The sequence below is a fragment of the Cynocephalus volans genome, chromosome 12, assembly GCF_027409185.1.
Source record: "Cynocephalus volans isolate mCynVol1 chromosome 12, mCynVol1.pri, whole genome shotgun sequence".
Lineage (NCBI taxonomy): Eukaryota > Metazoa > Chordata > Mammalia > Dermoptera > Cynocephalidae > Cynocephalus > Cynocephalus volans.
The window spans coordinates 107,374,410-107,399,960 of NC_084471.1; the positions used below are offsets into that span (position 1 = coordinate 107,374,410).

A 25,551-nucleotide genomic window follows, 5' to 3' on the forward strand; every position below is an offset into this window, starting at 1 on the left:
TTTTGAGTAGGGAGTTTAATTCATGTACATTTAGAGTTGTTATTAAAAGGTATTGTCTTACTCCTGGTGTTTTATTGATTTTTGTATGGTTGTTTTAAATCTCCTTTGTTCCTTTTTTTCCCTTTTATTGTATGTCTTTGCCATTTGTTGTTTTTTTTGAACTGGTAAGATATTGTTTCTTTCTCTTTCTCAGTTGCAAATCTGCTCTACCAGTGGGTTTTGTTTTATCTCGTGTACTCATGGTAGTGATTATTGTTTTTGGGTTCTAGATGTAGGACTCCCTTGAGGATTTCTCGTAGGGTTCATTGTGTGGTGGTGAACTCCCACAGTTTTTGTCTGGGAAATACACTACTTCCCCTTCGTTTCGGAAGGATAAGCTTTCTGGGTATAGTATTCTTGGCTGACAGGCTTTTTCTTTCAGTACTTTCAATGTATCATCCCGTCTTCTTCTGGACTGTAGGGTGTTTGCTGAGAAGCCTGCTGCTAGTCTGATGGGGGCTCCCTTTTAGGAACTTGATGCCGTTTTCTTGCTGGTTTTAGGATTTTCACTTTGTTTTTGACTTGACAGTTTGACTATAATGTGTCTCAGAGAGGATCTTTTTGTATTGAATCTGATCTTTGAGCCACCTTGATCTGGAAGCCCATCTCTCTCCCAGTACCTGAGAGATGTTCCATGGTTATTTCATTGAATAGGTTTTCAATGCTTTTTCCTTTCTCTTTTCCTTCCAGAGCACCCACAGTTCACATGTTTGTATGATTAGGGTTGTCTGATCACTCTTGAAGGTTTTCTTCATTTTTTAAAATTCTTTTTTATTTATATTGTCTTTTAATTTTTTTGTCCATGTGAGTTATTTCAAAATCCCTGTCTTTGAGGTCAGAAATGCTTTCTTCTTCTTGCTCTAGCCCATTGCTTAAGCTCTCAGTTGTATTTTTTATTTCATTGAATGAATCTTTCAGTTTCATGAGTTCTGCTACATTATTTTTTAAGGTATTTATCTGTTTATAAAGTTCCCTCTTCATATCCTGGATTATTTTTTTGCCATTTCATTGTGTCATCTATCTGAGTTTTTTCGTATCTCATTGAGTTCCCTTAAGATCATTGCTTGAAATTCCTTTTTCAGCCATTTCATAGGTTTCCTTTTGTTTGGGGTCGGGTACTGTAAGACCCGTGCACCAAGCACAAATCCCACACACCGGAGTGGCTCACTTCACAAAGACCACGAGACAAGAGACGCTGCAATCAGGCAAGAGGTATTTTATTTTCCAGCTAGCTGGGGCCCTTTGCCTTTCAGAAAAGCGCCCCCGCCCCTTTACATTGGAGTTTTTATGCACTTTTTTTGGACAAAGATTTTATTCATGGTCAGGCTTAACAGGCTAGCACCCCGATAAGGGACTGTTTGATTTTTTTTTACTCACTTGGGCTCTGCCAGGTGTCCTGAAGATAAGAGGCCTGGTTAGTCCTTGAGACCGGCTGGCCCCTGGAATGTGTGTCTAGTTCTGCTTTGACCTCTAAAAAGCTGCTTCACTTAAAATGCCTTTAGATATGTTTTCCTCATTTTTAGTAAGTGCTTACGGGAACAATTTGTGCAGGTTAAAGTTCCATTTTTCATTATAACAGTGCTGGAGAAATATTGTATTCCTTTAGGAGTGTCATATTGCTTGGTGTCTTTGTTTTGTATTTCAGTATCACTACATTGACTTCTGGTCATCTGGTTGAGCAGTTGCTTCTTCTAATACTCAGGAGTGGCTTTCAAGGAGAGAAGTTCCTTCCTGTCAATGGGTTTTATATTGATTGTTGGTTAGGGTGTTTTAGTTTTGGTTCTGGATACACACAGTAGTGCAGTCTCTCTGTGGTGATTTCAACTGTATTCAACATCAGAGCTGTCTGGGAGTACCTCGATGGCCTAGGCACTGGCACACTCAGTAGTTCCTTACTAAAGTTAGTGGCACTAGGTTGGGTTGCCAAGGTCTTGAGCAAGATCTTGGATTCTGGAGGAGAAATTTCTGGACGCCCTATTGCTCCTTGCCTGAGGTGAGTGATAGAGTTTGGATGTGTTGTCCCCACCAAAACTCAAGTGGAAATCTGATCCCCAATGTGGTAGTGCTGGAAGCTGTTTTAGTCATGGGGGCAGATCCCTCATGAATGGATTAATGCTGTCTCTGGGAGGTGGGGGTCTTGAGTGAGATCTCACTCTATTAGTTTCAGTGACACCTGGTTATTTATAGGACCCTGGCACCTCCTCTCTCTTTCTCTCTTGCTTCCTCTTGCCATGTGATCTGCTTGTACTTGCTGGCTGCCTGCCACTTTGCAGCGTGAGGCCCGTGCCAGATGCAGCTGTCCCAGAACTGTAAGCCAAATAAACCTCTGTTCTTTATAAATTACCTAGTCTCAGGGATTTCTGTTATAGCAACACAAAAATGGACTAAAACGGTGAGTGACTGTGGGTGGACTTACTGGTACCCCAGCTAATGACCAATGACCCTGATAGGTGCTCTGGAATGAGCTGAAGTTCTTCAGCTTAAATGGACAACCCTGGGTGGGGGTCCTGGGGGGTGGGATTAGGACCTTAGGCTTTGAGGGGGATAATGAGATGTTCAACAGCCCCTCACCTAGACTGTGTAGACTGAATGGGGTCGCTGGATTTGTGGGAGGGGGGACTGTATTCTCAGGAGAGACAATGAGATGGTTTGCAGCACCACTGTTGAAGGTGGGGTACTCTGGGTGAGGTGTTATCAGTTTGGGTGGGACCCTTCACCCCCAAGAGGGATGCCAGGGCCTTCTATAGCTGTTCAGCTAAAGTGGCCACTGTGGGTGAGGCTGCTGTGGTTTTTGACAGGGTCCTGTGACCGTAAGAGCATTAGTGGGACTGGGATGTTTGAACCAAAGGTGGAAATTGCTTTTTAATCCAGGTATAACATATACCCTTTTCTGGCATTTAGGCTATCAAAGCAAATATCTTGCAGAACCATACCATTTGGCTCACTTCTCATTGCTTTTGCACCTCTTGTCTATTTCAAACATATATGGCATAAATTAAAATGTCTAATCATTTACTCTTTTATTCAACAAAATTTATTAAACATCTATTTGTCAGGTATTGTATATTAAACACTCAATTATATTCCATGTACTATGCACCCAATTACATGCCAGGCAATATGTATGTATGTGTAAATATGAACATACATTCATATACGTATCCTATCATAGTGTGTACACCTAGAAACCCTGACTATATAGTAATTAACATAAATCCTCATGTACATATTTTAAAGTAATATGAGGATATTTCAAAAAGTTTGTGAAAAAATAGAATTAAAAGATAATACAAACCTTTACATAAACTTTTTGAAGACCCCTCATATTTAATGTAAAATAGAACCTTTGCCTATATTTTAGATTTATTTTACCAAATGTGCGTATCAGACATCATTAGCTAAAATATTTCTCTGCTGATACACTACTAGGTGGTAAAAGAAAATCGTTGTGGTGCTTTCATAATTTTCACCACTGTTTGAGAGAATGTTAGCAGTAATGTTCCCTCCCCACTTTGATTGCTCAACATGTCCCCTGGATGGTGAAATCTCCCCTCCATGTGATAATAGCTAACACTTATGTGGTACTTACCATGTGCTAGGGACTGCTTAAATGTATTATGTGAATTGACAACTTAATTCTCATGATAACTGATAAGGCAGATACTTCCTTATGCCCATTTTAGATCTGGGAATGGAGAGTGGTCTGAAGTGATCTTTTCTTTCACCAATTGCAGCTTTTCTCACTTCTTTGGGCTCTAAGGAGCTTCTTTAGGAGCGGTGCTCTGCCATTTAGGGGAGGGAACGGAGGAGTCTAATGTGATCTTACCTTTCACAGGTAGTTGCTTTTCTCACTTTCATGGGCTCAAAGGGCCTCTCGGCCTCTTCCGGTGCATTCTGGTGAATACATGGTGGCAATTTCATGCTCGATTCATTACTATTTGTGTTCTCATGAAGGGGAGCGGTGCCAGGATCATCTACTTTGCCATCATTGTGACGTCACACTTTTCTTACTTGGTGTTCTTTAAGTAAGACGGATCTGTGGTTTGGAGTTTCTCATTAATTCTTGACCAGTATGTCTTCAGGTATTTCTTCTGTCCCATTCTGTCACCATTTTCTTACTGATATTTTAATTATAAATCTGTTACATATTGTTCCATGGTTTTTGGTTTCTTCATTATATTTTTGTTCACTTTTGTAGGTTCTTTCCATAATGGTTCCCACCTGTGCCTCCCTTAAAGTATTCATGCCCTGTGTAATCCCCTCTCCTTGTGTGGGGGGTGGATCTAGTGACTTGCTTCTGATGAATAGAATATGGCAAATGTGCTGATATATATCTTTCAAGATTGGGTTAGAAAGAACTGTGACTCCATATTTCTAGTTCTCTCTCTCTCTCTTTCCCTCTCTGTAAGAGTTTACACTTCATCTGTCCTATGGAGGGGTCCTGCTGGCAAGGAACTGAGGGTGGCCTCTGTCCAATTCAGTGTGAGAAGCTGAGTCCCTCAGTACAGCATCCCGCAAGGAACTGAATCCTGCCAACGGCCACATTAGTGACTGTATTAGTCTGCTCTGGCTGTCGTAACAAAATACCACAGAATGGGTGGCTTAAACAACAGAAATTTATTTTGTCACAATTCTAGAAGCTAGAAGTCAATGATCAAGGTGCCAACAAGTTTGGTTTCTTGTGAGAGCTTTCTTCCTGGCTTGAAGACAGCCACCTTCCCTCTGTGTTCTCATATGGCCTTTTCTCTGTGCATGTCTGGAGAAAGAGAGGGCTCTCTGGTGTCTCTTTTCTTCTTATAAGGACACCAATTCTTGAATTAGAACTCCACCCATAAAACTTTATTTAATCTCAATTACCTCCCCAAAGGCCCAATCGCAAAATACAGTCATATTGTGGCTTCAACCTATGAATTTTGAAGGGACACAATTCAGTATATAACATTCCACCCACTTCCTCATTTGCCAAATTCATGTTATTCTCCCATACAAAATATATTCACCTTGTTTCAACACCCCAAAAAGTCTTAACCCATTCCAGCATTAATTATAAAGTCTAAAGTCAAAATCAGATATGGATGAAGAAGAAAGGTGTGATTCATACTGAGGCAAAATTTGTCTCCAGCTGTGAACCTGTGAAACCAGACAAGTTATGTGCTTCAGAAAAACAGTGGTGGAGCAGGCATAGAATACACATTCTCATTCCAAAAGGGAAAAATGGGAACAAGGAGGTGGTGCCAGGTCGCAAGTAAGTTCAAAACCTGGCAAAGCAAGTTCCATTAGATCTTAAGGTTCAAGAATAACCATCTTTGGCTGGATCTTCTACCATCCAGGTCCACTGCCCTAGGTGATAGCCTGGCCACTCGAGCTCTTTGTGGCAGTCCCACCACTTAGGCTCTGGGTCGGGGCAGCCTGGCCTGCTGAAACTGAGGAGACAGCCCCATTCTCTGAAACTAATGACAAAACAGCCTTTCCCCTTAGTCCTATAGTGAAAGTGACTGCCCTGATGACCTCTGAATCACCTTCAGGACCATTCTTCCCTTTTGTTCAAGTTTAAAGCATGTTACCAGCTGAATATCTCTATTATTGTTCTGTCCTACAGAATCCCAGAAGTCAGAAAACCTTTATTTTGTCCCATCTCTGTTTCCTTTGATCCAAACTGGCTGTGTTTCCGCTTCTTTAATCCAAACTAGCAGGGTTGCTGCTGGTATAATCCCCACCCTATTCCTGGTTCCTGCTGAAGGGACTAAATAACATTATCCGTTATCCCCTTACAGAGTGATTGTCCAGCCACGCTCTTGGTATTCTCTCCAGAACATGCTTTATCACTTTTTTCAATACAAATAGGCTGCCAAATCTTCAAATTCTGTTTTCTTTTTGCTTACTGATTCCTTCCACTTATCTTTCTCATCTAGCACTTTATTACAAGGGAGAAAACCAGACTGTACATTCTAGACTCTGCTTAAAAATATCCAAAGTTGTCAGTTGCAAGGCAGCTGTCCTGACAAAACACTAGAACACAGTTCAGACCATTTCTTTGACAGTTTGCAACAAAAATCACCTTTCCTGAAGTTTCCAATAGCATGTTTCTCATTTCCATCTGAGGCCTCACCAGAGTCACTATTAATGTCTTCATTTCTATCTATTACCAGTCTTTTCAAGCATGGCTTTTTCAAGCATGCACCTTGAAACTCTTTAGCCTCTACCCATTACCATTCTAAAGTCACTTCCACAGTTTTAGGTTTTTTGTTACAGCAGCACCCTGCTTCTCAAAACCAAAATCTGCATTTGTCTGCTTGAATTTACATAACAAAATACCATAGGCTGGGTGACTTAAACAACAGACATTTATTTTTTCACAGTTCTGGAGGCTAGAAGTCCATGATCAAGATGCTGGGAAATTTGGTTTTTATCAAGGGTTCTCTTCTTCGCTTGCAGACAACTGCCTGTTTTCTGTGTTTTCACATGGCCTTTCATCTGTGCATGTGTGGAAAGAGAGAGAGATTTGGTGTCTCTTCTTCTCATAAGGACACCAATTCTATTGAATTAGGTCTCTGCCCCTATAACCTCATTTAACCTTGATCACCTCCCTAAAGGCCCTCCACATACAGTCACATTGGGGGTTAGAAATTCAACCTATTAATTTTGGGGGACACAATTTAATCTATGGAATAACAGTAGATGTGGAAGAAGATCCTTCCTCTGGTAGGAAGCAGACCTTACCAGAAGCTTTCACATAAAACTGTTGTGAGGCTGTTGCATGGAAAAGGAACCAGAATACCCAATTGAGAATTTAAAAGGGGGTTTTTATTGGCTGGCTGGTGACTGTTCCTCCAAGAAAGTCTTGGAAGGAAGCAGCCCTGAATTGAAGTTTAGAGGGATTTTTAAAAGGTACAATTTTACATTAGTCACACAGTTAAAATTATCAAATAGTCACACACTTATAGTTATCATATATTTATGCACATTAAGCACATTTAGTTTAACTCTTACTTCATTGTTCCTATAAGATACTAATAAAAATACTATTTAAAATACTTATCTAACAAACATACATACATACCCTCCTGGCATGAGGAGCCGGGGTGGGGAGGCCTAGTGCAAGCTGACAGCAGAAGCTGAAAGAAGCCAGTTAATCACTTAGGGATGGCAAAAACTTGACAAGGCTGTTTCCTCCTTAGGTTGTCTAGATATATCCGGATACAGCTCTTGGTTTTATCAGTCAGGGACAGCATAGGCAGGAAACAGCAAAGGCAGGCTAATATTTAGCTTTTGACTTCTATTGAGGGGGCACTAAAGAGCCAAGGGGGATTTTTAAACAATAACATTTTTAAGCAATTCAAACACTATTTAAACTTAATTAATCTATCTTGTCACACAGCGAGCAGTTTCACAGAAGCGAATTGCATATGTTATGAAAGTGAGGGTCACCCTATCTCAAAACCACAGCCCCAGTTTACAACATGATCACAGCATTATGAGAAACCTTGAGGCAGAATCTCCCACTACTGCCTAAAGAAGAAGGTTATCACATCCATTGTGCTTAATCCTTGTAAATGTAAGAAAGGGAATCAAACGTTTAGATAGGATCTGCTACCAGGTATCTGAGTGGGAGAGAGATCTTTGGAGATTGGAAATGAGAGAAACTCAAAACAGAAGCAAATTTTTTGTGGAAGCTTGAGTTCTGTCAAATAGTCATAACCAGGTATTCATTGTTTTATATTTTTAGCTCACTTCTGTGAGATCAAATTTCAAGCATTTACCAGCAACAGTTTGCTGTGAATTCTGTCAACACAAAATGTTTCCACTAATTATAAGGGCTAATTTATTTATCTAAAGTCTTTATTTTCTTACATCTCATTTTAATTTCTGTATGTTACCTTTATTTTTATTAATCGGCCTACTCCATATGAAAGTGTGGTATGAAAAATCCTGGCAAACCACTATAATGGGCTTGTTTGGGGTCATTAGCTTTTTCTTGAGCTTGTCAGCATAAACAGGAAGACATGTGCTTGTGAAAAGATATAATCCCCCATTCTTAACATACCAAATGTGGAAAGAAAAGAAAAGCAGTTTACCCAAAAAAGAAGGGTAAGACATATAGGCTCATCAGAATATAGAACAATCACTGAGCAGAGAAGCCACTTGCAGGTTTCTACCAAATATTTTCAATCATTTAAACCAATGTTTTTCATATTTATTTGATGACTAGACTCAATTTTCTTTCACATTATTAACATTAGAAACTAATTTTCAAAGGGCTTCATTTTGTTCCTCATTTATATATATGAATTATGTTCAAACATGTATTTACCTGTGCCCATATTGACATCAGCAAAATTTTTATAGCAAATCCAGCTTTGAGCACTGTGTTTCCCTTCTGATCCCTTTAATATGTAAGCTGTTTGTAATGTGTATGCTAAGTAAACAAGACTGGTGACATATTTTCTCTTTTAGATAAAGATTTATAAAATTATCTTCAGTAGAAGATCATATTTATGAACAAAATAAAAATGCAAAATATAAACCTTTTTGAAAGTTCAGAGTGGCATTTTATAATTCCCTTTATTTTGCGGGATTTTCCAGGCAGATTCTTTAAATTCCTTTGTTTTCATATCCTTATGTGATAAGGAAGTAGCAAAGAAAACACCACCTCAGCTTTCAGAATGACTTCTCCTTTGGAGTCCACTAACTCAAGTTTGCAGTCTTCTCATTTCCAAAGAACAGATCTGTTTTCACTTCATGAGTACACTTCTGGGGACTTATGAGGACCCAGGAATCATCTCTTCAGAATCAGGAAGAGATAGTCCCATAATGATTGGTGTTGGTGTCAGAGCTTACTTACTAACTAGTCTCCTTACAGCTTATCTGATGCTCTAAACACTCTTAAGATGCTACTCAGAGTTTCCTGGAGGAATCTGGGCAGGTGAAATGGTGCTCAAGGACGATCTTATGCACGAGGTTTGATGGAACTAAATATTGCTATCACCAGAAATGAAAAGCTAATAAGTGTTTTGGACAGTGATGGAAAAGAAGGAAATTGGGACACCAATTGCCCATTCCACACTTATTTCTTTATTTTTGGTTCTATATGGAGGGTTTTCTCATGGGGTGAGTACTTTTTCTAAGAATAATAGGCGTTATTCATAATAGTTATTACAGTAATGTCTCCTTTGTGATTATTACTGACTGTTGCCAGAACCTAATTTGGGGTTAATTGTCCTTACAGAAATGCCTGGGATCAGTTTTAGTCTCAAAGTATCATCAGAAAACAATGAGATGTCCTCCAAAGCAGCCCCAGCAGCGGCCAGGTCTCAGACCACTCACTCGGTGCTTCCTGTGTCCCCTCCTGCACAGCCAAGCACGTTGGGCCTTCCCCTCAGTGGTCCTGCTCCTCCCCTACCCTAGGGTTTCCACTTTCATTATCTGGAATTAAGCACATTTAGTTTAACTCTTACTTCATTGTTCCTATAAGATACTAATAAAAATACTATTTAAAATACTTATCTAACAATGACAGATTTTCTATACCTCTCAAGTAAACATGGTGATAATGGTTATTTTAAAGCATTCCTTGTACATTTAACCCTATAAATCCTTGTAAAATCCCTGTAAAAAAAATTTATCCCTGAAAATCCCTATAAATTTATCTTCCCATCTAGCTTTAAAAATAATCTTTCTAAAATGCAAATTTTACTTCTCATATACTGATTAAATTCTTTAGTCTCCAAATTACTCTCAGAATAAATTCTCAACTCCTTTCGTGTATGTTGTTTTTCCTGTCTCAACTCATTCTCTTCCCACACATGCAGCATAAGCTTTACCAGCAGCAGAACTCGGAATGAACTAGAAAGGGAGGGGGAGGTGAGGAAGGTGACAAGATTCTGTAGACAGAACAGTGAGACTGACTCTCGAGAAGTGGACGGCTGTGGTAAATGACCATGAGCTCGATCAGCAGTTATTACAGCGAACTACAAATGCTGATTTGCTTGTACACGCCAGCCACAAGCCACTCGGTGGAATGCAGAGAGAGCACTTAGTCATCCTCTATTCCCACAGCAAAGAACCACATCCAGTACAAACCTTACAGTCAACAAACGAGGAAATGAATGAACAAAGTGAGGTGATAAAGTCAGGAGGAAAAATACAGTAATAAAAGCGGGGTGAAGGTGGACCAAAGAGTTGAGAAGTAAAACTAACTGGGCCCAAAATGCTAATCTCACCAACCCAAACAGCCTCAAAATGTATTTGGACACAGAATGCAAACTTTCAACATCACATGCTACAGTTCTGCCCCGATACAAACCATTTGGTGGCTTCCACCATAAGCATGATCTAATCGTGTGACATGTTTGGGGGATAAAGAGGTTTTACACAATATTCTTGACAGGTGGTAGAATAATTCTTCTAACTGCTCTTACCCTATTATTGGTTTAAATCACTGAGGTCATCTAACATTTCTCAGAAAGATATAAAATTCTAGCTTGCTATGTTTTGTTGTCCAGATTTTGGAAGATTCTGCTGTCATCAGAATATTTTGTCTCCTGTGGTGATTTACAACCTCCTAAATTCCTGTTTTCTCACCAGCTGTTTTAGCAAGTTCTCAGGGATGGCTATTTGGGGGCTTATAATTATACATCCCACCTTTTCTCTACTCACTATGCATAATAACTATTTTGAGGTAAATAGAACATGTAAAAATAATTTTGGAAGTCCCATAAATATATACTGTAAATAAAGGTGTCAGAAATATTTTTATACATTCCATATTAAATTTTTTCTTTGAGGCTTTCTTCTTTCAGATAAAAATAACTTCCAAATGTGAAATGTCTCATTGAAATAATATGGATATTTTACTTTGTAATTATAAAAACATGTTAATAAAAATCTGCAAGATAGAGAAATCAAAGAGCATTAAACAACATTTTAAAAACATGTACTATTAGCACCCAGAGTAAAACACTCCTACTAATTTAAAAATACCAATTTGTGGTATATGTTTATATGGTTATATAATTTTTTAAAATAATTAGTATCATACTGAATATCCTGGTTATTACTCATATGGTTCTTTAATATTTTTACTTCCTGACATATTCACCTATGATACAATGTTTTTTTTTTTTTTTTTTTTTTTTTTTTATAGAAAAATGAATGGGTTTTATTTAGATCTAGGAGCAAGTGTCCTAGTGGCTTCTCTGAGAGTTCTGAGAAGCACTGTGGGTCAGAGCTGTTAGTCTTTTATATTTAAGTCCACCACCCTGGACACCTGGGTGCCCATACACAACTTACATTAAGTAGTAACAAGGAACACCTGAGGATATTTACAGCAAAAGCTCAGCAAGGTTCTGAACATCTGAGGGGCCCTGACATTTTCCTATTTTCCCAACAGTAACCATATCTCATAGGGGTTTTAACTGTGTCCTTGATTGCTAATGATGTTGAGGTTGTCTTCATGTGCTTTATTAGCCATCCCTATATCTACTTTTGTGAAGTATCTGTTCAAATATTTTGCCTATTTTTGCAGGATTGTTTGTCTTCTCATTATTGAGTTTTTTTTTTTTTTTTTTTGTCTTTATGACTCCAGATGCTAATTATCTTTTTTTTTTTTTTTTTTTTTTTATTTATTTATTTATTTTTTTTTTTTTTTTAAATTTTATTTTGTCGATATACATTGTAGCTGATTAATGCTCCCCATCACCAAAACCTCCCTCCCTTCTCCCTCCCCCCCAACCATGTCCTTTCTGTTTGTTTGTTGTATCAACTTCAAATAATTGTGGTTGTTATATCTTCTTCCCCCCCCCCCCCCCCGGTTTGTGTGTGTATCTGTGTATGTGTGTGTGAATTTATATATTAATTTTTAGCTCCCTCCAATAAGTGAGAACATGTGGTATTTCTCTTTCTGTGCCTGACTTGTTTCACTTAATATAATTCTCTCGAGGTCCATCCATGTTGTTGCAAATGGCAGTATTTCATTCGTTTTTATAGCTGAGTAGTATTCCATTGTGTAGATGTACCACATTTTCCGTATCCACTCATCTGATGATGGGCATTTGGGCTGGTTCCAACTCTTGGCTATTGTAAAGAGTGCTGCGATGAACATTGGGGAACAGGTATACCTTCGACTTGATGATTTCCATTCCTCTGGGTATATTCCCAACAGTGGGATGACTGGGTCGTATGGTAGATCTATGTGCAATTGTTTAAGGAACCTCCATACCATTTTCCATAGAGGCTGCACCATTTTGCAATCCCACCAACAATGTATGAGAGTTCCTTTTTCTCCGCAGCCTCGCCAGCATTTATCGTTCATAGTCTTTTGGATTTTAGCCATCCTAACTGGGGTTAGATGGTATCTCAATGTGGTTTTGATTTGCATTTCCCGGATGCTGAGTGATGTTGAGCATTTTTTCATATGTCTGTTGGCCATTTGGATATCTTCCTTAGAGAAATGCCTACTTAGCTCTTTTGCCCATTTTTTAATTGGGTTGCTTGTTTTCTTCTTGTAAAGTTGTTTGAGTTCCTTATATATTCTGGATATTAATCCTTTGTCAGATGTATATTTTGCAAATATTTTCTCCCACTCTGTTGGTTGTCTTTTAACTCTTTTAATTGTTTCTTTTGCTGTGCAGAAGCTTTTTAGTTTGATATAATCCCATTTGTTTATTTTTCCTTTGGTTGCCCGTGCTTTTGGGGTCATATTCATGAAGTCTGTGCCCAGTCCTATTTCCTGAAGTGTTTCCCCTATGTTTTCTTTAAGAAGTTTTATTGTTTCAGGGTGTATATTTAAATCCTTAATCCATTTTGAGTTGATTTTAGTATACGGTGAGAGGTATGGATCTAGTTTCATTCTCCTGCATATGGATATCCAGTTATCCCAGCACCACTTGCTGAAGAGGCAGTCCCTTCCCCAGTGAATAGGCTTGGTGCCTTTGTCAAAGATCAGATGGCAGTAAGTGTGTGGGTTGATTTCTGGATTCTCTATTCTATTCCATTGATCAATATGTCTGTTTTTATGCCAGTACCATACTGTTTTGGTTATTATAGCTTTGTAGTATAGCTTAAAGTCAGGTAGTGTTATGCCTCCAGCTTTATTTTTTTTGCTGAGCATTGCTTTGGCTATTCGTGGTCTTTTATTGTTCCATATAAATGTCTGAATAGTTTTTTCCATTTCTGAGAAAAATGTCTTTGGAATTTTGATGGGGATTGCATTGAATTTGTATATCACTTTGGGTAGTATGGACATTTTCACTATGTTGATTCTTCCAATCCAAGAGCATGGAATATCTTTCCATCTTCTTGTATCCTCTCTAATTTCTCTCAGCAGTGGTTTGTAGTTCTCATTATAGAGATTTTTCACCTCCTTGGTTAACTCAATTCCTAAGTATTTTATTTTTTTGGTGGCTATTGTAAATGGGCAGGCTTTCTTGATTTCTCCTTCTGCATGTTCACTATTGGAGAAAAGAAATGCTACTGATTTTTGTGTGTTGATTTTGTATCCTGCTACTCTGCTGAAATCATTTATCAATTCCAAGAGTTTTTTTGTAGAGGTTTTAGGCTGTTCGATATATAGGATCATGTCATCTGCAAACAGGGACAGTTTGACTTCATCTTTTCCAATCTGGATGCCCTTTATTTCCTTCTCTTCTCTGATTGCTCTGGCTAGTACTTCCAACACTATGTTGAATAGGAGTGGTGAGAGTGGGCATCCTTGTCTAGTGCCTGTTCTTAAAGGAAAAGCTTTCAGCTTTTCCCCATTCAGGATGATATTGGCAGTGGGTTTGTCATATATGGCTTTAATTATGTTGAGATACTTTCCCTCTATACCTAACTTATAGAGGGTCTTTGTCATGAATGAGTGCTGAACTTTATCAAATGCTTTTTCAGCATCTATAGAGATGATCATATGGTCCTTGTGTTTGAGTTTATTAATATGGTGTATCACATTTATTGATTTGCGTATGTTGAACCAACCTTGCATCCCTGGGATGAATCCCACTTGATCGTGATGAATAATTTTACGTATGTGTTGCTGTATTCTGTTCGCTAGTATTTTAGTGAGGATTTTTGCATCTATATTCATCAAGGATATCGGCCTGTAGTTTTCTTTTTTGGTTATATCTTTACCTGGTTTTGGTATCAGGATGATGTTTGCTTCATAGAATGAGTTTGGGAGATTTGCGTCCGTTTCAATCTTTTGGAATAGTTTGTAAAGAATCGGTGTCAATTCCTGTTTGAATGTTTGGTAAAATTCTGCTGTGAATCCATCTGGTCCTGGGCTTTTCTTTGTTGGGAGCCTTCTGATAACAGCTTCAATCTCCTTTATTGTTATTGGTCTGTTCAAATTTTCTACGTCTTCACGGTTCAGTTTTGGGAGCTTGTGTGTGTCCAGAAATTTATCCATTTCCTCCAGATTTTCAAATTTGTTGGCGTATAGTTGTTTATAGTAGTCTCGAATGATTCCTTGTATTTCAGATGAATCAGTTGTAATATCGCCTTTTTCATTTCTAATTTTTGTTATTTGAGTCTTCTCTCTTCTTTTTTTTGTTAGCCATGCTAATGGTTTGTCAATTTTATTTATCTTTTCAAAAAACCAACTTTTTGATTCGTTGATCTTTTGAATGAGACCCACCTCACCCATAAAGATTCACATAGACTAAGAGTGAAAGGATGGAAAAAGATTTACCATGCAAACAGAAAAGAAAAACGAGCTGGAGTGGCTATTCTTATATCTGACAAAATAGACTTTAAACTAAAAACCATAAAAAGAGACAATGAGGGACACTACTTAATGATAAAAGGACTGATCCATCAAAAAGACATAACAATCATAAATATGTACGCAGCCAATGTTGGAGCAGCCAGATTTATAAAACAAACTCTATTAGACCTAAAGAAGGAAATAGACACTAATACCATAATAGCAGGGGACCTGAACACTCCACTGTCAATATTAGACAGATCATCTAGGCAAAGAATCAGTAGAGAAACACAAGATCTAAACAAGACTCTAGACCAATTGGAATTGGCAGATATCCACAGAACATTCCACCCAACAACCTCAGAATATTCATTCTTCTCATCAGCACATGGATCATTCTCCAGGATAGATCACATATTAGGTCACAAATCAAGTCTCAATAAATTCAAAAAAATTGGAATTATCCCATGTATCTTCTCAGACCACAATGGATTAAAACTAGAAATTAATAACAAACGAAACTCTGGAAACTATACAAACACATGGAAATTAAACAGCATTCTACTTAATGACATATGGGTCCAAGAAGAAATCAAGCAGGAAATCAAAAAGTTTATTGAAACTAATGAAAACAATGATACATCATACCAAAACCTGTGGGATACTGCAAAAGCAGTATTGAGGGGAAAATTTATTGCATTAAATGCTCACTTCAGAAGAATGGAAAGATGGCAAGTGAACAACCTAACACTTCACCTTAAAGAACTAGAAAAACAAGAACAATCCAATCCTAAAGTTAGCAGACGGAAAGAAATCATTAAGATCAGAGCAGAACTGAATGAAATTGAAAACCAAAAAACAATTCAAAAGATCAACGAATCAAAAAGTTGGTTTTTTGATACAATGTTTTATTGGCTGTATAAGTTTATACCATCTGGATATACCCAGATAGACCCTATGAGAGATTATTGAAGTTATTTAATTATGTTTTATATTTTAATTATTTAATAATCTTCCAAATAAATTATATTTTATAGATCTGATATAAAAATTATCATTTTATTTTTAAGTAGTGTCAAAGTTACAGCCAAATAGTATTGTATTGTTGCCAAATTAACATTTTAAATGCTGTTGAGATCGAACCATGGTATTCAAATGCTCATTTATTTTAATTGAATGTTTACTTCATTCACGCATTTTTACATCTCTAACATTAGAATAGCATGATATATTGATATTCCAAAATAGTACTGCTTCTTGTCACATTGCAAATATTTTCAGTTAATTTATTTGCTTTTCTAGATGCTTTAAATTTCTTTCTGCTTAATATAATACTTGATTATACAAAAATGTCCATGACATATATACAACTTCTTAAGCATAATGTAATGAATACATGTGAACTCATCACTCTACCAGGAAACTGGATTTTTATCAATTGCTTTTTTCTAATAGTGTGTTCCTTTTGTCTTCCACCTACTTGCTACTCTCACTAGAGATGATATCTGTCTTGAATAATGCATTTCTCATTGCTTTGCTTTCTCATATAACAGATATAGATGCAGAAATAATATGTTTAGTTTTACTTGTCTTTTAAGTTTTATAAAGTATTAAACTGCACTTAGTGTGATGGGACTTGCTTTATCTTTCAGTACTGTATTTCTAAGCTTCATCTCTGTTGTTGCAATAGCTATAGTTAATTTAGTTTTCACTCATGCAATGTAAAATACATTCTTTTCTATAAACAAATATTCCCACTGGATTTATCTATTATCCTACTAATAGTCATTTGGATTTTAAATTCCTATTATCAAACGTGCTGGTATAAATATTCTTGTATGTGTATCTCGTGCATATTTGTGGGAGTTTACCTAAGGTCTGCAGATAGAATTGGAGTTACCAGATGCTAGGATATGCATGTCTTCAACTTTACCAGATATGATGAATTCCACCAGCAATGTATATATATTCCCAATAATCCATATCCTCTCTAACATTTAAAATATGCAGAGTTCTAAATTTCTGCCAGTTAGAGAGTGTGAGGCTATATCTCATTTTCCTAATTTTCAGTTTCCTAAATACTAATAAGTTTACGCATCTTTCCGTATATGTAATGGCCATGCCTTTGTTTCCTTCTGTGAGGTGTCTGTTCAAGTCACTTGCCCTTTTTCCTATTTTTCTATATACATATATATCTTTTTAAAATATAATCTAGATACTATTCCATAGTCATAATTTTTTTGCAGATATAGTCTCCAAGTTTGTGACTTGTCTTTTCACTTTTTAAATGAAGTTTAAAGTTGAAGAAGTGAAGTTCTTAATTTATCAACCATTTTCTTTAAGAATTAGTACTTTGCATCATGTTTTAAAAAATTATTTACCCAAAGTCAAAATGAATATTATGTTTTCCCTTCTAGATGTTATAAAGTATTGCTTTTCACATATATATCTGTGATTTTCCTAATTAGATGTTTATACATCATATAAGATACAGGTCCAGTATGACTTTTTTCCAAATACATAACCAGTTATCCTAGCATCATTTACTGTAGAGACTTTCTTTTCCATATTAATTTGAGTTGCCATCTATAGCATGTATCATAGGTTGAAGGCAGCTTATTTTGTTTTAATCAGCAATTTGTCTATACCCACACCAGTACCCCACTGTCCTAATTAATCTAGCATTCTAATATGTTTTTATATATACCAGGGCATGTACATCAAATTATTTTTATTCAGAAATGTCTTAAATATGCTTACTCTTTTACTTTTCTATATAAATGTTGGAATATGCTTGACAAGTTCTTAAAATCACATGTCTGAATTTTCACAGGCACTGAATTTATAGGCTAGTAAGGGAAGAATTACAATCTTTACAATACCGATGCTTTTTATTACTGAAGTTGCTATGTAAGGCCCATTCAAATATTCTTTATTGTCTCTCAATATTGTTATACAGTCTTTTGTAGACATATCTTATTTTTGTTAGATTAATTCTTTGGTATCAATAATAATTTTGTTGCTAGTATAAATATGTGTTCAAAATTATATTAACTGAACTTTTCTAAAATTTTAGAAAGTATCATTATTATTATTATTATATATTGACATTCTAGCCAGCCTCATTGCCAGCCTTTCTTATTATATCTAAAAATGAGTTGGATATATATTTTTACATAAACAATTATGCCTGAAATAAAGGCAATTCAACTTTTTTCTCTATAATTTTTTAAAATTTCTTTTTCTTGCTTTATTGCACTAGCTAGAATCTCTAGTACAATACTAGATAGAAACAATGATCGTGGACATCTTATTCCTGCTCTTGATTTAAAGGGAATGCTTTCAATGTCCCCCCTTTTAAGATTATTCTTGCTGTGTGTTTTTATTAGATATCACTTAGAAAGAGGGAGTTTATTTCTATTCCTAGTTTGTAAAATGTTCTTATCACAAGTAGGCCTTGATTGTTATCAAATTATTTTACTACATCACTGAAATGATTATATGGATTTTTTCCCAAAATCTATTATTGTGGCGCTTGATATGTATAGATTTTTGTACTGTCAAACCAAATTTACCTGTGGTAAATCTAAGATTTAGTGACTTTAAATATTTTTGCTAAATTTGGCATTGTAATTTTTGATATAGTTTTTATTTTTATTTTGAAAGTCACAAACTTACCAAAAGAAAAAAAAATAATGAGAGAGAACACAATACTAAAGCTACAGTCTTTTTAGAACCTAATTTCAGAAGTGACATTCCATCATTGCTGCACTACTCTATTAATTGGAAGTGAATCATGAAGGGGAGATTGTATAAGTGTATGAATGCCAGGAAGCAGGAATCATTGGGAAGCATCTTAGGGACTGTCTACTACAACCTGTCATTTGGCCCCCAATGGTTCTTGTCTCTCCCACATGCAGGAAATACTCACTCCCTCCCAAGGCAGGTCACCAAAGTCTTATCTTATTATAGAGCAAACTCAAAATGCAGAGTTTCATCATCTAAATCAGGCTAAAATATTTATGGAGATTATTGTTACAGAACAGAATATAAATGTCATAAGCATTGACAGTGGTAAAATTGTAATGTAATCAGCAAAAACTGGGGAGTGAAAGGAGTTGCAAGTTTTTATAAGCAGTGAATCAATACCAACAGTTAAAATTGGAGTCACAAAATTAAAAGAACGGCAATAAAAAAAACTATAAATAATGCTTTCCATTATCATTTTTATTGTAGAGCAATCTTTTAGAAATTAATGTTTTTACTTGTTAAAGAAAAAAAAATTATTAACGGGAATAATTTTCTATCACTCTATTGTATGAATCTGGTTACAGTAAAAATACTGGTTGCATGTTGAAAATGACTCCTAAATCAATAGGTATAAAAATAGATATGGCAAATGTTAACTATAATAGAATATACATATATGCGTGTGTACCAACTATAATTTTATGAGCTATAATTAGATTTAAGAGTTATATGATGTGAGCACAGGCATTAGAATGGCCATATAGGTTTCAACTAAAAAAAAATGTACATATAAAAAAAATTGGAAATAATAACAGTACTAGGAACTGAGACAGGGAGATATAAGAAAACCAAAATATCCAATTATTTCTTTGAATGTGGTATAGGTAAGACCAGACTGAATGAAAACTCATGGTTAACTCGCCATTCACTGCCAGAGACAGTAGTGTGATCGTCTGTGAAAAGTGGCTTTGAGCTGAGTCATTAGGAACTGGAAATCAGAACTGGGAAGGCTTTCCTGTTACATTCATTCTCTCTCTCTCTTCCGTCTTTCCCTTTTTCTTTCCCCTCCTTTTCTTTCTCTTTACTGTTTCTCTTTCTCCCTTGACCTCACTTGCTCTTACTATCACACCCTCTCATGATTCTCACCATCATTATACACATAAAACTTATCATCATAAATTTTCGTATTCTAAATGCGATATGAAATTTGTATTGCTTTAATCTTTTCTCCCTCACATTTGTTTCCCTATTAAATTCTTAAAGTAATTATTTCTTAATGTCCGCTACTCAAAATTTTACCTTGCAGCAAGTATCTTTAGTTTAATGCTAATTCCACTTAGTCTCATGACTTCAACGGCAAAACTATCCACATCATCCTTCATTTTTCTTATTTCAAATTTTAAGATGGGAAATAAGAGTGGTAAACGACCATCTGAAGGAAGGACTGACTTTTCCTGAAGCAGTTGCTCATCTCTGATCCACGTAGCTGTGGCCAGGGAAGGTCGAGTAACATGTTAAGCATGGACGTCCAGGTCTTCTCCTGCAAGACTTATTGTGGAATGTGTTTAAAGTATTTGAAGCTAGAAATACTCAAAAGTATTTAATGCTGTAGATTTTACTGAATAGGTTATAAATGTGAAGATTATTATGTCAACCTTCCAAGGTGTTTTCAATTATTAAATTAAAGAATGTAAAACATCTCCTTTGAAGATGTGAGGCATAATCCTTAAGTATAGATTATTTTGAAACTGCCTGGCCAAGGGACTTTACTGGCATCCTGCCTGCCAACATTCCTTTTTCTGTGGCTTATATTGGTGGGAATCACATCAAAAGGAAAAGTTCCTTCCCACTCTTTTTTTATTTTGACTTTAGAATTTAAAACAAGACTATGCTGTCAGGTTGTCTCTGGTTTTCTATAGTGAGAATCGAAGCTCTTCATCTCAAATTCGTTCATTTTTCTTTTCCCTCTCCTATAAGTTCTAACAACATTCAAGCTAAATTATCATCATTTATCTCATCTACTTATATTATCTCTGCATTCTAACCTTTGCCACCTCTAATGTGTGTCTCCGTCTTTCTTGCAGATGAAACAGATCTGGAATTGAGGCTGACTGATGGAGACAGTCACTGCTCTGGGAGAGCAAAGGTGAAATTCCAGGGAGAGTGGGGACCGTGTGTGATGATGGTTGGAACACTGCAGCTGTGATTGCTGTGTGCAAACAGCTAGGGTGTCCATTTATTCTCACCACACCTGGTCTTAGAAATGCCATGACTGGGCATGGAAAAATTTGGCTTGATGATGTTTCCTGTTATGGGAATGAGTCAGCTCTCTGGGAGTGCCAACACCGGAAATGGCGAAACCACGACCACAGTCACGGAGAGGATGCTGGTGTGCCCTGTTCCGGTAGGAGCCTAACCAGAGCAAGAATGTGAGGTGAGAGCTTCCCTAAGGAAGCGTCTACTGAAAGCTGGAGGTGGCTACTCTGACTTTACTAGTGTCTGTCTGGGAGGTGCAGAAAATGTTTCATATATGAGAGTGCTTCAAAAAGTTTGTGGAAAAAAATAGCACTAAAAGATAATACAAATCTTCCCATGAGCTTTTTAAAGTACCCTTGTATTCTATGCTTTTTCATACTTCCAAAGTAATGTCCAATTATTGTTCTTTTTTATAACTATACTCGAGTTTAGAAATAAATGAAGAAAGGTGAGTAGTGTTGATTTAAGTGTCTTTTTTCATATACTGGGTACACTGAAAGAACAAATATTTGTGAAGGATATTTCCTCCTAGGAAGGTTCTTTGCCTGTGTATTTGTGTTTAGAGACGTCTCATATAGTCCTCCCTTTAAATGTTTTCAATGGATAGTTTTCTGTTTTTGGTAACTTCATTAATAATAAGTGTTTCTTCTTATTATCCTTTTGATTTTATTTCAGACTCAACGTTGCACCCACTTCTGGCATGTCTGTTTGTCTTTCTTATAGGTAAAGCCAATTTGGATTTGAGGTTGGTGGATGGAAGCAGCTCCTGTTCAGGGAGAGTAGAGGTGAAATTCTGAGAAAGACAGGGCACTGTGTGTAGTGATGGCTGGCACGTGAGCATTGCTGCTGTGGTGGGCAGGTAACTGGGATGCCCATCTTCTTTTACTTTTTCTGAGTCGTTAATAGCATTGCTGCATCTAGCCCCGTTTGGCTGGATGACATTTCCTGCCCTGGGAATGAGTCAGTGCTCTGGAACTGCAGTCACCATGGATGGGGAAATCATGAGTGCAGTCACCGTGAGGACGCCACATCAACTGGCCGTGGTAAGAGTCCAAGACATCATACAGAAGAAAAGAAAAAGTTGCTCTAGAACAGTACGTATGGAAGGAGAAAGACCAGTCATTTCCTGGAAAAGAATTTTATCTGAGTGTAAGAAACTTCTATTACTCCTGAAATCACTCCATTCTGAATTTATCCTACACATTCTTCCTAAACTCCTCCTAACAAATCCAAAGTACATTTCAAGTTTTAATATTTTCTTAATCCCTCAGCAGAATCCTACAGGATGACCAGTGCCTTTTCCTGAAAACCTTTTTCAAGAAAATCCTTGACAGAATATCATAGCTTTCCTTTCTTTCTCTGAGGCCACTCATTCTCAGCCTTATTTCCTCACTTTACCTATTCTCTCCAACTACCAAAACTCAGACTTCATCAGGACCAGGCTCCGGGTCATCTCACTGTACACTCTCTCCTTTAGCAATCTACCTTCATGCTTCAGTTACAACTCCAGGCCAAGTACCTCTTAAGAGCTCTAGATACATATATTGATGTGCCTACAAAATGTCCAAAATGTACCTGAACCTTAATATTTCCCAAAGTAAGCTTATTATCTCTCTATATTCGTCCACCAATCTTCCTACACTCAGTAAACGGCATTATCACCCACTCGATTGCCCAAGTCAGAAATCTAGGGAATAACTCTTAAGTTTTTCCTTTCTCTGTTAGGACCCTACGTTCATTACATCACCAATGGAAATGACTCCACTATTTAAATAGTTTTGAATGTGGCTTCTTTTCTCCATTTCCATTGCTATCAATATTAACCAAGCCACTGTCACCCACTGCCTACAGGACACTGTGGAAAGCAACAACTTTCTCCCAGTGGCCTCTCTGCGTTATTATCACCGCCCAATCCATTCTCCACATTGTAACTGAAGTGTTGTTTTTTGAAGCACATTCAGTTGATCAGATTCCTGATTGGCTGCAATATTTTGTTATTCTCCCCTTCTCTGTTTTAGCTTTGCTTTATTATTTCTTGCACATGTATTCTGTGTTCTACCTTAGAGCACTGAAACATTCTGTTCCTCTACTTAGAAAAAAACTCTTGGAGGTGGTGGACTAGAGAAACCGAGGATGTGTTTTTCCCACAGAAGAAGACCAAAACAGGCACTTCACTACCAGCACTGCTCTCACAGTGACATCATCAGGACACGGAACCATCACCCGCCTTCCCACTGAGGGTTTCACCCCATCCAAGGCTGCCGTTGCCTGCAGCATGGCTCTAGCAGCTGCTGTTGCTGGAAACCACCCAAACTGGTACTGCAGCTCTGACCAGGCCAGACTATTACTGACAGGTCAGGCTTGGCTTGCCCTCTTGCCTTAAACAAATGACCTGAAAGTCCAAAAGTTGATGCAAGGATTGGAAGGTTTATTCAGATTACTGGTACTCAACTAAATGTCTAACAAAGCAAACAAACAAAGAGAAAAGAGGAGCAGTGGGGTCCAGTTTAGCCTAGTCCTAATCAGTAGGGCCATTCTATTCCATTAACAGTAATTGATAAAAGCAGGTCTCCCCACTGTTATCAGCATAAACTAGAAAAATATCCATTAGGTTTAATCAGAAAAACAAAGCATAAGCAGGAGCCCTTCAGGGTGCACCTATACAGAAGAGGGCTCAGAAAATCAGAGAAAGGTAAAGAGAATTAAGCATTGCCTTGTCAGAATTTAGGCCAGGGACTCCAGGAGAGATCTACCAGCAGCAGAGACATGGGAGCCAAATAGTCCTAGTGGCCACTTGCCTCTTGCAGCTGGAGTCCCCTCTGGTGCCCAAAGCTTTCCAATTTTTGCCAGTGATTAAATTAGGCTCTCGGATTCCAAAGTCATAGAAATGAACAATGTACCCAACAATAAAGCAAGCAATGCTTTATTAAAAGAGGAGATAGACTTATGCATAAGGGGGGTAGCCACAGTAAAGTTAGCCCCCCAAGGGGAGCTGTTCAGGGTCTTTTATAGGAATAGGAGTTAAGGGGTGGCAGGCCAGCATCACTGGAGGTGGTCCATTCTATTCTTCCTGGTTGCATCATGGATGCATGCATGGCAGTGGTGTTCATCATTGTCACCCCAGGAGGGTCATTGTAGCAGTCAACTTGATGCTTTGTGTGCAGGTGGGAATTCCTAAAGGGGTCTTAGGGTTAATCTGTAACTTTTGCAATTATAGTAAACAAGCCTTGGGGAGGGGTTTTGCAATTCAGTAAAGAACTGTTTCCTCTCTTATCTCAGTCTGTTTTGTCAGGGCAGCCCATGGGGTAATCATTTGCCCTTAGGGGCCTCATGACTTAGAAGTGGGAAAAGTAACAAAGTGTCCTCTGCAGGGAAAATGGAGTCAGTTTGGTTCACAGGCCTAGCCTTACTCTGTTTCAAATTGACCCTACAGCTGCCAGGGCCACTTGAGGGAGTGAGTGAGAAAGTGGCAGACTACAGTGGTCCTGCCCCTGCAGCAAATTGGCTGTGCAACCACCAGGGCTACTGCAGACAACAGTAGGGTCATTGCAGCCATTGCTGCTGCTGTTGTCACCACTAGATAACTCCACTGCCACCTAGGATCGCACCAAGGACACCAAGAGGAGAGTGAGGCAGTTCCAACCACCTGCGGCACTTCTGCCCCCTGAGGTAGACCCCCTGAGGGAGCCCCCCTACTGCTGTGGACACCACAGAGGCGTCAGATGCTGTTGCAGCTAAAAGTACCACTGCCATCCCACAAAGTAAGCCCACTTCCCCCACTTCCACTGTGGACATCACAGGCAGGAAGGAGGCAGGTACAGCCTCTGGCACCACTGCTGTCCCCACAAGGTAACCCTGCTGTCACTGCAGACACAGAAAACTCAAGGGAGGCAGTTGCAGCTGCCAGTGCTGCTGCCACTCTCACAAGGTCACCCCTCTACTGCTGTGGACGCTGTAGACACAAGGGAAACAATTACAGCCACCAGTGCAGCTGCCATCTATGCAAGTTAACCCAGCTGTTGCTGCAGTCACTAGCTGCAACAACAGCTGTGGAGGTCACTACAGCCAAGCAGGTGACTAGTGCAACCATCACTGCTGCAGTCACTGCCACCACCAGCACTGCCAGATAGCCACAATTGTTGTGCAAGCAGCCTGCCACCACTAGAGCCACTTCTGTCATGCAGACAACCCTCCAAAGCCACGACCACAACCATGGCCACCACGAGAATGACCTGCTACCACAGCAGAAGCCATAGCAGCCACTGCAGCTGTGCAGGAAGACAGCCAACCGCTCATCTGAATTGACACAAAGAGGGCCACCAGCAGAGTCCAGGGAAAGAGAGCAATAGGAGGACCAGCTCTTCCAGATGACTACACATCAATGTAAAAATACTAAAAATATGAAAAAACAAGACAATACGAGTCCACCAAAGGAATATCAAACCCGATAGAACAGGAAACTCTTGAAATGACTGAGAAGGAATTCCGTGTAAAAATCTTTAGGAAACTCAATCAGATACAAGAAGATGCAGTTAGATGACACAATGAACTGAGCAAAACTATCCAGGATATGAAGGAAGAAATCTACAAAGACATTAATCCTTTTAAAAAAGAATGTAGCAGAACTCATGGAACTGAAGGAGTCATTCAATGAAATAAAAACACAACTGAAAGCTTAAGCAACAGGATAGAACAAGCAGAAGAAATAATTTCTGATCTTGTAGACAATCTCTTCAAAATAACTCAGGCAGACAAAAAAAGATTTTTTAAAAATGAAGATAATCTAAGAGAGATAGCAGGTAACCTTA

The 25,551-nt window shown here is 38.0% G+C and overlaps 1 protein-coding gene across 1 annotated transcript in view; it reads left to right on the plus strand.

Annotated features, from left to right (window-relative positions):
- The window catches only part of LOC134391860 (antigen WC1.1-like), a 74,893-nt gene extending 54,200 nt beyond the window's left edge, over positions 1-20,693 (plus strand). Inside the window, exon 13 of the mRNA XM_063115766.1 lies at positions 20,572-20,693. Within this exon, the coding sequence (XP_062971836.1) occupies positions 20,572-20,693 (122 nt within the window). The remainder of the gene's footprint in view (positions 1-20,571) is intronic.
- Positions 20,694-25,551: the final 4,858 nt, after the last annotated feature.